Source organism: Anolis carolinensis, chromosome 4, assembly GCF_035594765.1.
Source record: "Anolis carolinensis isolate JA03-04 chromosome 4, rAnoCar3.1.pri, whole genome shotgun sequence".
NCBI lineage: Eukaryota > Metazoa > Chordata > Lepidosauria > Squamata > Dactyloidae > Anolis > Anolis carolinensis.
The window spans coordinates 194,844,819-194,859,592 of record NC_085844.1 but is presented as its reverse complement, the minus strand read 5'-3'; the positions used below and the strand labels follow the sequence as shown (position 1 = coordinate 194,859,592).

At 39.8% G+C, this 14,774-nt stretch overlaps 1 protein-coding gene across 6 annotated transcripts in view; it reads right to left on the bottom strand.

The window, feature by feature from the left end:
- ppard (peroxisome proliferator activated receptor delta) overlaps nt 1–14,774 on the bottom strand; it is an 82,846-nt gene that overhangs the window by 40,302 nt on the left and 27,770 nt on the right. For 2 of the 6 annotated variants that reach the window (XM_016993293.2, XM_062979689.1), the window contains exon 3: nt 1,318–3,935. The exons of 3 other annotated variants lie outside the window; for them this stretch is intronic. In XM_016993293.2, coding sequence (XP_016848782.1) covers nt 1,572–3,935 — 2,364 coding nt within the window. In that variant the 3' untranslated portion in view covers nt 1,318–1,571. Of the gene's footprint in view, nt 1–1,317; nt 3,936–5,673; nt 9,948–14,774 lie in introns of those variants that run through there. One more of the 6 variants, XM_008109711.3, reaches the window with a different exon arrangement.

The following is a 14,774-nucleotide window of genomic DNA, read 5'->3' as shown; positions in this document are numbered from 1 at the left end:
TCAGCATCAGTAACCAGTGCAGAACATTTTACTGAAGAACACACTGACGGCACCTGAAGCAGACAGAGGAGAATCTTCACCAATGTGTAAAAGGCAGTGACACTAAATGAGTAATTCTTGATTTGAGAACAGTCCATCATTTTTATCTGTGATATTTTGAGGGTATTAAATCTTGAAAGCCAGCATGGCGTAGTGATTTGAGTATTGGACTATGACTCTGGAGAATATGGTGCAAATCCCCACTCAGCCACTGGGTGACTTCAGGAAAGTCATTCTTTCAGCCTGAGAGTAAGGCAAAGGCAAACCTTTTCTGAACAAATCTTCTCAAGAAAATCTTGTAATAAGATTGCTTTAAGATCACCATAAATCAGAAAAGCTTGAAGGCACACAACAATAAAATTTATTCTTATTCAAAAAAAGCAGGATAAATGATAAATATTGTAATTTACTGATTACCAGCAAATCCTACTTTTTTCAACAGAACTTAGTGTATTTAGGATTCCCATGGAATCCTAAATTCCGGTGAAATTTTTGCCGTAAGCATTACCTTTCAGAATTTTATTTTAAATAACTTGTATTCATGTTGCCTGTTGCAGCCATAAAGAAAAGTGTGTGTGTGAGAGAGTGAGAGCAAGAGCTCAGACCTTGTATGGGAAGTGGACCAGTACACCTGCCAAAGTCTAGAAAACTTAGCTTTCCAAAAGCCCCAGAGGAACAAGCATTGTTACATTGCTATATCTAGATATATATTTATCTTCACTCACTGCCATGAAAAGAAAGGACACTAGTCTACTGTACCTACTTGTGTACATAAACATACAAATCTGTAGTCTATTCTTAAAACTGACTTCACAAAGAAGTTTCATTAGAATATATGCATCACTTGCAATTTATTCTTTTCAGCAAAAAGAAACTCTACATGTTTTTCTCCTCAACTGTGTTATTTTCAGATTTATATATTACAGCAGCTGCCACTGTAGATTTTAGGTACTGTCCCAGACCTTCTCAGGTGACAAGGCAAATCATGCTGGCAGACAACCCATCAAATTGGCTGAACAGGCTGGAAAACAGGAGGCACTCTTAAGTGTGTGCAACAGTTAGAGATACCCAGAATGTTTGGAAGGCTTCCCAAGGACATTAGATCATAAAGAAACATCTTGAGGGAATAAACAATTTCCTGTGCAATGGAATCAATTTATGTTCTATCAGTAAAGCTCTTCTATGGCATGTGGTTCCGCACAGGATCGAATACAAAAGGTAAGAATTAATAGCAGTCTCAGGTCAATTCATTTTCCAGGATTAACATCTCTGAAGGCATAAAAGCAAATGATATTTTATTTCTCAAATTACCACTATGATGTTAAGGTAAGGGGAAAGTATATACAAAAGCTAAAAATACATTGTTATGTCACAAAAAGGTAGGCCAGTTTTGTGTTCTAGCATCCTTGTCCTTAAGTGATATACCTTGTCAGCTTAGCCACCATTAACAGAAAAGAAGGAAGATGATAAACAAGATGTAGGTAATATGGCAACAATTCCTAGGTTGGACTTGATGCTCTAGCAAATACTCTTCACAACTTCACTCTGGCCGCACTAATTTGGTGTTCTAGATCATGGAGTCTGCGTGTTTGCCGTTTCATCCATCCAATCAATAATAACAAGGCAAATACCAGCGTTACTTGGAAGATTAAAATCACCACAATGGGGTGGAGGGCAATATTTAGCATGCCATTTGAACTTGGTGACCATCCAAGAAGCACCTCCCACCAAGCGTGGTCTCCAGATGACTTAACTTTAGCTACAATCTGAGCAATTGCCTGATTTCTGTGCTGAATCTCCAATGTGGCATTTTCACCCATGTCTCTAAGTTTCAACAATTCCTGCTTGAGGGAAGGGTGAGAAAGCAGATTTTTCAGAGTAGAAAGACCAAAGCCAAAAGAGATAGGAGAGATCTCTCTATACAAAGAGGGGTAAGCCTTCATATGTTGCACAGTCCAAACAGGCACCCGAAATTGGAAATCACATCCTACAATTACACTAATATTACAAAAACAACGATTAATATAAGGCAGCATAGGTTGTATTACAAGGCCATTAATGATTACAAACTCACATGGTGTTCTTACACAAATACATCCCTTCCCAGTATACACAACTGTAGAAGTTTCTTCTTGAATTACTTCAAATGAACAATGAGAGTTATTTATAAGCTGAGGAGAGAAGCACTCATGGTGCTCTTCTAAACTATTATCATCACATATAAAACCCAAGTTTTCCCTCTTCACACAACCTTGCACATTAACTGTTTGCCAGTCACCATCCCTCATGTGTGCCCACTGATTGGAGTCTCTAGAATACATGACCAAATCCTTTTCAATCTGGAATCCTAGAGGGACGACTGGATAGACTTGAATAATTTGGGTGGCTTCTACAGTTATTATGAACAGCCGCAGCATATTGTGGGCAGAATCGTAAGATGCGTTTAATAACCTCCACCAAGACTCCAAAGTTCTTTCACCTGGGGTAAGCTCTGGCCAGATTAACTTGTTTACCTCCATGGGAATCTTCCCTGCTTTAGCCTCTCGTACCATTCCCATGACTACATTTTGTGTGATTGCTTGTGCTTGTTCGCATGCTAGTGCCAGAGAAACATTATTTTGAAAGGACTGAATTCCAGATACTATCATAATATTGTCATTTTCCAATATTTCTTCCCAAACTGGGAGGACTTTACTGATGGCCTGTGGTTGTTCTGTGAGCTGCAGGAGAGATTTGGTTAATGGGGCAGTCAGTTTCCCTATCTGCTTTGTTGAATATGAAAGTTTATTAGCTAGCACTTCTATATTGGCTGCATCTATGATAGAAATTCCTGCCCCAAGAGAGCCAATCCAATCTTTCAATTCTCTCTTAATCCTTTCTCCATGATGCACTCCCTCCCACATTTTAACCCACTCCAGCCAACCGCTGTGGCTTACTTTAAGAAAGGGGGCACACTGGGGGATTCTTTGTGATACATTCAAGCCTTGGAAATGAATCTGCACTTCCTTCAGAGAAGTCTGAGGTTGCAAGACAATCTGCTCAGGTTGATCCATTTTCAGTACATGGGACCCAACAATGGGATTTGTCATGTGACGGAGGGGGAGAAGATCTATGATCAGAGGGTTGAATTTAAGAACTGTTTTGTTTTGAGAGCCCAGTTCAACCCTGTATATGCCTTGCTCACTTATTTCTTCTGTGATGGAGATTTGTCCATAGAATTTAAACCTAATAGAGGATGTTTTCTGGTCACAGTCTGTTCCTTGAATTGGTACCACCCAATCTGGGGGACCCTGTTTCATTAACTCAGCTCTTTTTAATTCCCACTCATGTGATTCCCAATTAACAATTAGGTGGGTGACGTTGTTTCCAGAGGGTGAAATCAAGGACAACTGCAACTGATCTCCAGGAACCCTAGTAGTTTGACTCCCAACAACAGCTCTCAGGTGTAGGGGCGCGCCAGGTTTCCATAAGGCAGCAGAAATTAGAGCAACACCACATGAACTGTCCGGGGTGATGCTGACTCTGGTTGAATGGGAATCCATATGTGTTTTTAAGGGTCGGCAAAAAACAGGAATACGAAACATATCTGCTTGCATATCATAACAAAAATGTCCAACTTCACCACTGGCCTTAAGGGTACAATTTGCTAAGTCTCTCCAATGGCAGTTGATTGAGTCAGAGGCAGCATAGAACATGTACAGATTTTGAAACACTCCAGGGTTGGATCGGTTGGCATACAATCCATGCATGCGGCAGAGCAACTTTGCTTCAACTCCTCCTCCTTTTGGTGAACAGGCCCACAGCTTCACAGGTATGGCAGACACATTCTGCATGGCAGAAACAAGCATCCACCCGTTCCACAAGACCAACAGCAAAGGCAACGTCTTGGAAAGCATCTGAGAGAAAGAAAGCAGAAAAGAGATCTCCAAAAAAACCCCCAAAACCCAGTGTGTGGGAATGGGCTGATAACATGAGAGCATCTGGTTTATACCTGCCAACTTCCATACTAGAGGACCAAATTCCTAACATAAATTCCAATTTACTAAAGATTATGGGAGTTTGATAATTAGAGGATAATAGTGGTCTGAACTATTCACGCTTCTAAAAAAAATCAAACTTCTACTTACTTAGCAAATTACTACTCCAGTGAAACACTGAACTGACTGTATTAGAAGTTTATTAGGATAGGAGAAATCCTATGCAATGCAAGGACTTTTACAGTCCAAGGCATTTAAGGTTTGTATACTCCCCTTTCCATGCCAGCACAGCGTAATTAATGGCCAAGCATCCTTGTCCTTAATTGCTATAATCTATCAACTTATCAATGACAAACAAAATGGAAGTTGAGAGATGAAATAGAATTGACCTAGCAACCTCAAACATCTGCTCAAACATTTTTAAATCTATTATATTAAGTGAGACTGTCTAAATAAAAAACAAACTTTTCCAATTCAGATATAGCTTCATGTACCAGTTTCTCAGAAAACTGATTAAATCTAAAGCCAGGCTATTAAGCAAATTTACACTAATAACAGCCAATAAAAGCTGAAAAACTATCAACAAACATGTGCAAGCGCGGGGGGGGGGGGGCATTTTTCTTTGCAAGAATGAGTATTAACTCTTGTTAGTACCAAATCCTTCTACATTTTAACCATGCTAAGACTTCAAAAAAAAGAGTCAAGTTTAAGAGAAACAGATTTAAAACAAAATAAATTACAATTCTTTAATGAAGTTTTCAGACTTTCAGGTCTCTTACAGATGGTACCCAGCAACAGTAAAGAAGGAGTCTTTGTGATAAAAAGGTATGTTAAAAACAGCCCTTAAAAATTATGCTGTACAAAAAGATGCTGGGGCAGAGGGGGGAGGGCAAAGTTAAGCTAGCTACCATTTCTAAGAACTCAGATATTGAGAAATTTGAGCCACTGAAGTGGAAAATCTCGTCTCTTAAAAGCACTTTGGAGACAAGTCTTGAGAAGTATACACATATCCTATTTTAAAATCAGCAATATAACTACTAGTATAAGTAATTGGCAACTTCTTACTTCATTTGCAGCTTTCCATAATCGGGTACCAAATGTAGGTAATTGAAACTCCTTTTAAGCTCATAGTGCTCCAAGACCCAGAAACAGAGTGCTTTTTAAAAATTGCCTCTTGGGATTTTACATGGAAAATCTGACCATAATTGTCATATAACAGAAATCAAATTTTTAATTTTAATTATGACATTTTAAAAGTTTCTACTCTGTGGAGCTGGAAACTTCCATTCTGCATATTTGTACAATACTATAACTATCATTGTCTTTAAGGATTATTTCTACTGAACCATTCAATTGTAGCAAAGGCATGAGGATCCCACTAGATACATGGAATTACTGATAAGCAGTCACCTCCATAAAGGCCTTCAGCTGAACAACATATGAAACTATACACAATAAGTAATATGCATAAGTATACACATTCATATTACTTCTAAGAGGTGAACAAGTACATTGTACTATGTAGTACTGTTGTATATATGTTTTTCTTAATAAAAATTGATGTCTTTAAAATAATTATTAATAAAAGAATTGTTAAAAGAATTCTGGCAGTATTATATTACTGCGGGAAATAAATACGCCATCTGAACAAACTTACTTTGTCTAAGCAGCCAATGCTTTAAGCTCTGGATTCAACTTCGAAGTTTTGTGCACTTTACTTGCAGTTTCTCCAATACTTTGAAGCAGAAGTTGACCTCTTTCTGCTCCTTTCTCTGATGGCTTTCAAGGTAGAGAAAGACAATGCCTGCCAGTCCAATGATTCAGCTCTGGACATTTTTAGTCTGCACTCACCCAAGATTGCTGATAAATATTTAGCAAACCATATGCCTCCTCCACAGATGGGCTTCGAACTGCTTAGCATGGATCAAGGATAATTGTATTTACACAGTTACATTTTCCCACCACATTTATCAATCATATAAACAACAACTTCCTGCCTGGCACCTAACATATTTGCAATGTGCAAAACAAAAAACAACAACTATGGAGCACTCCTGCAATGTTTAGACTACCAGATACTATGCCTATAAGATCCATTAGAACTAGAGTATGCTAACATCACATTCAAATAAAAGAGCATTAAAATTATTTGAAGCATTTCAAATTGCTTGTGCAATGGACAATAGCATAACAATCTAACCAATACTTAACAGGGAATATTGAAGACTTCCTGGACAACAGTAAGGATGGTGACTGGTCATCTAGTTTGTGCCTCATACAAGAGGCCTGCTTTATATAGAAATTCCTATTTCTTAATGCCTTGTTTGGAGGGATTCTTAAAGCCCAGGTGCTATGGAAAATGTGGCCGGGAAAATCAAATGTGCTAAGGAACTAGCAATTTTTCTTGCCATCTTGGCCATGGGGCCTGGGCTTCAAGGACAGAGCCAGTCATTGAAGATTTAGGCATTTTTATACAGAGCCAACTTCTGGCTAGAGGCATGTGTCAGGTGATTCCGCCTAACAATACCAGCATGGCTTTCTGCTCTGCTGATATGTCAAATGTATGATACTAAGGCATAAGAGAGACAACAAAACCCACAACACTATCCATTGTGCTGTCCACCCCAGAAAATGTAACAGGAAAGATGACAACTGAGGCCCAGCATCCTTACAGAAGCATACAATAACAATATCAATGAAAGCAGTTTAAAACACTAAAATTTCTGCCTTTCAAAAGCTGAATCCTAACTATTGTATATCTAATGGTTTTCCAATGTATCTGAAAATGCTTTTATTTATTTATTTAATCCTTCATTTACACTAAAAATAATGTTCATGGTGGCTTACAAACTTATTTAAAAACAAATTAAACAATAATGCATGAGAAATAATAAAAATAAATAAAGAACTAGTGAGCATCAAGAGAAGAGCTTCAAGAATACTATTCACAATATTCTCTGGCTTGGCACACAGATGGGATAATCCACAGGGACCCCTAAACTGATGTATCCTCACATCTTATGATCATAACTAACATGACTGAAAAAGGAAAGGGCACAAAAACCAATATTTGTTCGCTTGTTTCAGGGGGAGGGGAATTATGAAAACATAGCTCTAGGTGCCTTAAACAATCATTAATCCATCAATCATTCGTTGAATAACAAATCCATTCCTACACACCCCTGCTCACAAGCAAACCCAAATGAGTTCTGTGAGATGCATTTCTAAAACGAATGAGAACAGGATTGCAGCTTTAATATCTATCTGCTACTCTGGAAAGGTGAAACAAACTTGAATAGAACTGAGACAATGTTAGTAGGTTGGAACTCAATTGAGTAAATCTTTATTTTTTAAAAAATTTAGATCCAAAAGAAAGCATAAACAAGGCCATAGGAGCAAAGAACATATAATGACATAAAAGTAAACAAATGAAAGAAAGAACACAAGAAATCTAAAAAATAGTCAAATTACAGAAACATGTAGGCAATTAATAAGCCATAAAGCAGGAATATATAGCCATAAAGGAGAACTGGATATTTTTTCACTAGAAATCTTAGCACACTTCCCATGTGTGAAAAACAATACTGATGTGAATTTAGTACTTTAATAAAACCGAAAGAAACCCATACCTAAGCAGGCTGTGTACAAAAAAACCCCAAGCAAAGTCCCACCTGCTTTTGGTATACAGTATGATCCCAAAATCTGAGAAGTATACATTCTTGGACTTCGCATGACTCTGAAAACTATATTCAATAGCAAACCTTTTGAAATGAATAGGGTCAAGAATACCATAAAATCATCTTGGAGAATCTAGAAAATGTCTAGAGGTACCATTTTTTTTTTCCAAAGTGGATAAACGATTAGGTACGGGTTCCACAGAAAAGGGGTGTGCCAATTTTAGTGCAGAGAAAATGTTTAACAATGCATGCTGATCTGTGTACCCAACCACATGCTTTTATCAGCCACATAAAGGGGCCATGAATGCATGTCCATACTACATGACCAACCCTGTGGCTGGTGGAAGGTGCAACATGTGCATAAAACCATAGAGAAGCAATGGTAACTTGCTCACTCATCCCTCCCCATCCACCTTTGATCCTATGCTGGGAAAGGGGAGGAATACAAACTAAATAAAAGTGGGAGATTAATTCAAAATGTAAATAAAAATAAAAATAAATAAATCTGAAACATTGCAAACGTACAAGAAATCGGCCCATACTGCACACAGAGCAGCCTATAAATCTTAGCTTTTCAAAGTCAATAGATAACATGATGGCAAAAATCACATGATAATGATTTCACAGGGATTTCATTAGCAATGAGTAGCTTTCATATACTTTTTGTGGGAGTGTATAACTGTGAGTGGTGAACAGGGAACTTCACCTGCAGAATTCATATAATGTGCTTTTTTTTCCGTGTCAAGAGCAACTTGAGAAACTGCAAGTCACTTCTGGTGAACAATGCAGAATCCTGGGTGCACAAAAACCCTTATGAAGCAGCAGCAAATAAAATAGAATTTTCCAAATATATTCCATGCCTTTCTTTCAAAAGGTTGAGAGCAACCTACATTGATATTATGTTGTTTTGTGTTAAAACAATCTCCAAACACAACATATGTCTTCTTTAAAATTTGTATTTAGTATATTCTCAATTAACTAGAACCCAAGCAACAAGCAAGAAAAATCAAAGAAATAATACTACATGCCTAAAGCTGTTTTTATAAGACAACTAGCTTGGGTATGCGGCAATGCCCTGGTTATTTGAAAAGGGTCTTGTTTGTTTTTGGATGTTTGGTAATATCAGTTTGGTCATATGTTACACTATTTCTTAGAAAAAAACCCTCAGTCTTTCCTGTTGTTTTTTATGAATGCTCCCATTAGAAAATACATAAGGATGTGGATGAACTACAATTCCCAAAAATCTTGGGTGAATCCTCCTCAAACTCCCCCAGTATTCACAGTTGGCCATGTTGGATCTGTGCACCAAATTTGGTCCAGATCCATTATCTGCTGGATGCAGTATTCTCTGAATATGGATGAACTATAACTTTCTGATGCCAAGGTCAACCACCCCAAGTTGGCAGCATTGGGTCTGTGTGCCAAGTTTGGTCCAGATCCGTCATTGGTGGGGTTCAGAGGGCTCATGGAATACAGGTGAACTATAACTCCCAAAGATAAAGGTCAATCACCTCCCAAGTCCACTAGTATTCCCAGTTGGCCATGTTGAATTTGTGTGTCAAGCTTGGTCCAGATCCATCATCAGATGGGTTCGGTGTTCTTTGAATATGGGTGAATTATAACTCCTGGATGTTAAGCTCAGTCACCTCCAAACCCCGCCAGTATGCAAATTTGGCCATATTGGGTCTGTGTGCCAAGTTAGTTCCAGGTTAATTGTTGGTGGAGTTCAGAGTGCTCTTAGATTGCAGGTCCCTACAACCCCTATGAATCATAGTGAATTCTCCCCAAACCTTTCTAGTATGTTTAGTTGCTGATCAATTCTCTGTTTGCTGTGTGATATAGAAAAGAGTAGGAAAGGGTTAAGGGAGAGGCAGTGGGTGGGGTCATGTAAATAGAGAGAGAAAGGAACACTCGCTGTAACCTTCAATGTCCTGGGAGGACGTGACTTGGTGGCTCCACAGCACTGGGAACTAGAGCCTGTTTGTGGAGGCCAGAGACTGTGTGAGCAGACACCTGTGCCACATACACACATACAGATTTTCACTTTTATTAAGTGTACTAGCTGTGCCCGGCCACGCGTTGCTGTGGCAAAGTGGTGGTGGTATTGGTTAAAAATTGTTGTGTAATTTTTATTTGACGTTATTTGTATTTTTTAATTTTATTGTAAGTTATCTTTTTATTTATTATATTTTATTATTTTCTTGTATTATTTTTAGTTATTTATGTTATTATAGTATTTTATTGTATTAATTTTTTAGTGTTTTTAATTATTTTTTAGTGTTTTTAATTATTTTTTATTGGGTTGCTAGGAGACCAAGTTGGAGGAGCTTAGCCTTCTAACTGGCAGCAATTGGATAAAAGCAATTATTCCTCTCTCTCTAATTAGGAGTTTATTTTTCTTTTCTTTTTGTTGTATCAACCTGGAGGCATGGATGATGGGTTGTGTCGTCAAATTTCGAGGTTGGGGGGCCTGTAGTTTTGTTGTTTTGTGGGTCGCCGTGATGCCATCACTCTTTTATATATATAGATAGATAAAACTGTATTACATTAAGTTGTGTTTGTTTTTATTTGTCAATACAGAATTTATAGCATAGTATAGTATGGTGTATAGTATTCATTAGATCTACTTTTAATACTAACTCTCAAGCATGTAGAAACTACATTTATCTGGCATCTACTAATCTCCATGGATGCCAGTTAACAACATACTGGCGGGGTTTGGAGGTGACTGAGCTTAACATCCAGGAGTTATAATTCACCCATATTCAAAATGGTTAACAACCATTTTCAACAATGACTAGCATTTGTATCCTGGAGACCTGAAAGACTGTGGCAGGCTAGTTATATATCTAGGAATGGCCATCCCTCCATTTGTCATAACTGAGATTCCATCAGCATTTTCACTATGACAGTTCAAACATATTTGGCCTGTGCACTGAGGGAAGAATTATTTCCTGCAGAGTTTGTTTCAAATAACGCTGAGTTTAGAAATGAACATGATGTACCTCCAGTATACTACTGCATTCAAATTTATGCATTTTTTCTCACACCATGAATCACATGGTAGTGGTCAAGTAATTTTAAAAGGAGATGTGCAGGGTCTTTACTTCTAAGAACAAATTATTCAGTATTTAAACATAATTTGCTTGGAAATTGTAAAAATGTTGCACACTCATTTCTTTCATAAGGAAGTTTGGGTTCCTTCAGATGAGAGAAAATGAGATTGATAGTATCTTCTGAACTGCTGATTTAAATACAAATGCAGCAGTGAAACACCCTGGAAGCAGATTTTTAAAAACAGCACACTACCAATAGCATATCAGTTTTACAACACAGCAACTGCATTCAAGAATGCTTCAATTTTAGTCAACTCGGTTAGGTTGCTAACCTGAAGGTTGCTGGTTTGAATCCAACCCAGGGAGAGCGCGGGTGAGCTCCCTCTATCAGTTCCATAGAATCATAGAATCATAGAATAGTAGAGTTGGAAGAGACTTCATGGGCCATCCAGTCCAACCCCCTGCTAAGAAGCAGGAAATCACATTCAAAGCACCCCCGACAGATGGCCATCCAGCCTCTGCTTAAAAGCCTCCAAAGAAGGAGCCTCCACCACGGCCCGGGTGAGAGAGTTCCACTGTTGAACAGCTCTCACAGTGAGGAAGTTCTTCCTGATGTTCAGGTGGAATCTCCTTTCCTGTAGTTTGAAGCCATTGTTCCGTGTCCTGATCTGCAGGGCAGCAGAAAACAAGCTTGCTCCCTCCTCCCTATGACTTCCCTTCACGTATTTGTACATGGCTATCATGTCTCCTCTCAGCCTTCTCTTCTGCAGGCTAAACATGCCCAGCTCTTTAAGCCGCTCCTCATAGGGCTTGTTCTCCAGACCCTTAATCATTTTAGTCGCCCTCCTCTGGACGCTTTCCAGCTTGTCAACATCTCCCTTCAACTGCGGTGCCCAAAATTGGACACAGTATTCCAGGTGTGGTCTGACCAAGGCAGAATAGAGGGGGAGCATGACTTCCCTGGATCTAGACGCTATTCCCCTATTGATGCAGGCCAGAATCCCGTTGGCTTTTTTAGCTGCCGCATCACATTGTTGGCTCATGTTTAACTTGTTGTCCACGAGGACTCCAAGGTCTTTTTTGCACACACTGCTGTCAAGCCAGGCGTCCCCCATTCTGTATCTTTGATTTCCATTTTTTCTGCCGAAGTGAAGTATCTTGCATTTGTCCCTGTTGAACTTCATTTTGTTAGTTTCGGCCCATCTCTCTAGTCTGTCAAGATCGTTTTGAATTCTGCTCCTGTCTTCTGGAGTGTTAGCTATCCCTCCCAGTTTGGTGTCGTCTGCAAACTTGATGATCGTGCCTTCTAACCCTTCGTCTAAGTCGTTAATAAAGATGTTGAACAGAACCGGGCCCAGGACGGAGCCCTGCGGCACTCCACTTGTCACTTCTTTCCATGATGAAGACGATGCATTGGTGAGCACCCTTTGGGTTCGTTTGCTTAGCCAATTACAGATCCACCTAACCGTAGTTTTGTCTAGCCCACATTTTACTAGTTTGTTTGCCAGAAGGTTGTGGGGGACTTTGTCGAAGGCCTTACTGAAATCCAGGTACGCTACATCCACAGCATTCCCTGTATCGACCCAACTCGTAACTCTATCGAAAAAAGAGATCAGATTAGTCTGGCATGACTTGTTTTTGGTAAATCTGTGTTGACTATTAGCAATGACCGCATTTGCTTCTAAGTGTTTGCAGACCACTTCCTTAATGATCTTTTCCAGAATCTTGCCTGGTATCGATGTGAGGCTGACCGGACGGTAATTGTTTGGGTCGTTCTTTTTTCCCTTCTTGAAGATAGGGACCACATTCGCCCTCCTCCAATCTGCTGGGACTTCTCCCGTTCTCCAAGAACTCTCGAAAACAATTGCTAGTGGTTCTGAAATAACTTCCGCTAGTTCCTTCAATACTCTTGGATGTAGCTGATCTGGCCCTGGGGACTTGAATTCGTTTAGAGTGGCCAGGTGTTCCTGGACAACTTGTTTCCCTATTTGGGGTTGGATTTCCCCCAATCCTTCGTCCATTCCATGTTGCTGAGGTTGAAGATGGCTTTCTTTTTGTGAGAAGGCCGAGGCAAAGAAGGCATTAAGCAGTTCTGCCTTTTCCCTATCCCCTGTCGCCATCACCCCATCTTCTCCTCGCAGTGGCCCTATCGCCTCCTTTTTCTTCCTTTTTCTACCAACGTAAGCAAAAAAGCCTTTTTTGTTGTTTTTTGTGTCCCTGGCAAGCCTGAGCTCATTTTGCGCTTTAGCCTTGCGAACCTTTTCCCTACAGGTGTTGGCTATACGTTTGAATTCTTCTTTGGTGATTTCTCCCCTTTTCCACTTCTTGTGCATGTCACTTTTGAGCTTTAGCTCAGTTAGAAGTTCTTTGGACATCCATTCTGGCTTCTTTGCACTTGTCTTATTTTTCTTCTTTGTTGGCACTGTTTGCATTTGCGCCTTGAGTATTTCACTTTTGAAAAACTCCCATCCATCCTTAGCTCCCTTGTTTTTTAATATTGGCGTCCATGGAATGCCGCTCAGTAATTCCTTCATTTTTTGGAAGTCAGCTCTCTTAAAGTCCAGATGCGTGTTTGACTTGTCTTAGTTTCAGCATTCCTTTGTATTGCAAACTGCAGGAGCACATTGTCACTTGCCCCTAAGGATCCAACCACTTCAACTGTATCGATCAGGTCTTCCACATTTGTTAAGATTAGATCAAGAGTTGCTGATCCCCTTGTTGCCTCTTCTACCTTCTGGACCATAAAATTGTCTGCAAGGCAAGTGAGGAATTTGTTGGACTTTGTACTCTTGGCTGAGTTTGTTTTCCAGCAGATATCGGGATAATTGAAATCGCCCATGACTACTATATCTCTTCTTTGTGCCTGTTTGGTCAGCTGTTGACAGAAGGCTTCATCAAGTCCTTCATCCTGACTCGGAGGTCTATAGTAGACACCCACGACAAGATCTTTTTGAGTCCCGGTTCCCTTGATTCTTATCCAGATGCTTTCAAGCTGGTTTCCCGGATTACAGTCTTGCATTTCTTCTGCAACGTAACTGTTTTTGACATATAAAGCTACTCCCCCTCCTCTCCCCTTTGTTCTATTTCTGTGAAAGAGGTTATAGCCCTTAATGGTTAAATTCCAGTGATGGGAGTCATCCCACCAGGTTTCAGTGATGCCTATGACATCGTATGTGTGGTGCTGTGCTAAGAGTTGGAGTTCGTCTTGCTTATTTCCCATGCTCTGAGCATTAGTGTAAAGACATGTAAGCCCCTGTGACCTCCCCTCGAGCTGTTTATTTGGGATTATTGTGCTCTCTTTACTTGGTCCTTGCTGTGTTTGTGCAGCCCTCCGTGTAGCCTTTTGGCGGTTCCCTGTGGTTGTGGGTAATACAGTGTTCGCCAGGCTGTTGTTCCCCTCCCCCAGTGGATCTAGTTTAAAGTGCGCCTGATGAGGTTTGTGAGTCTGTGTGCAAAAAGATGTTTTCCTACTTGTGTGAGATGCACCCCATCACTTGCCAGTAGTCCATCCTCTTGGAAGAGTAGACCATGGTCAAGGAAGCCAAAATGCTCCTCTTGGCACCATTTTCTGAGCCAGTTATTGACCTGTACTATTTTTCCAGCCCTTGTATTTTTCATCCCTCCTCCCCCTACAATGGGGAGGAGGGATGAAAAGATCACATGTACATTATACTGTTTTAGCTTTGTTCCCAGAGCTCCCAGCTCCAGGAGAGGACATGAGAGAAGTCTCCCACAAGGATGGTAAACATCAAAACATCTGGGTGTCCCCTGGGCAACGTCCTTGCAGACGGCCAATTCTCTCACACCAGAAGTGACTTGCAGTTTCTCAAGTTGCTCCTGACACGAAAAAAAGTCAACTCTAGATAAATGCTCCAACCTTTCCTACTCTCTGTGTCTCAATTCAAAATATCTACAGATTTTTTGTCTACCTCCAAACAGGCAACACTATCACCTTCCAAAGTCAAAAGATGTAAAGACATCTTTGAGGAATTAAAAGAGAAATAAAAATCTCTAATCACTCACAC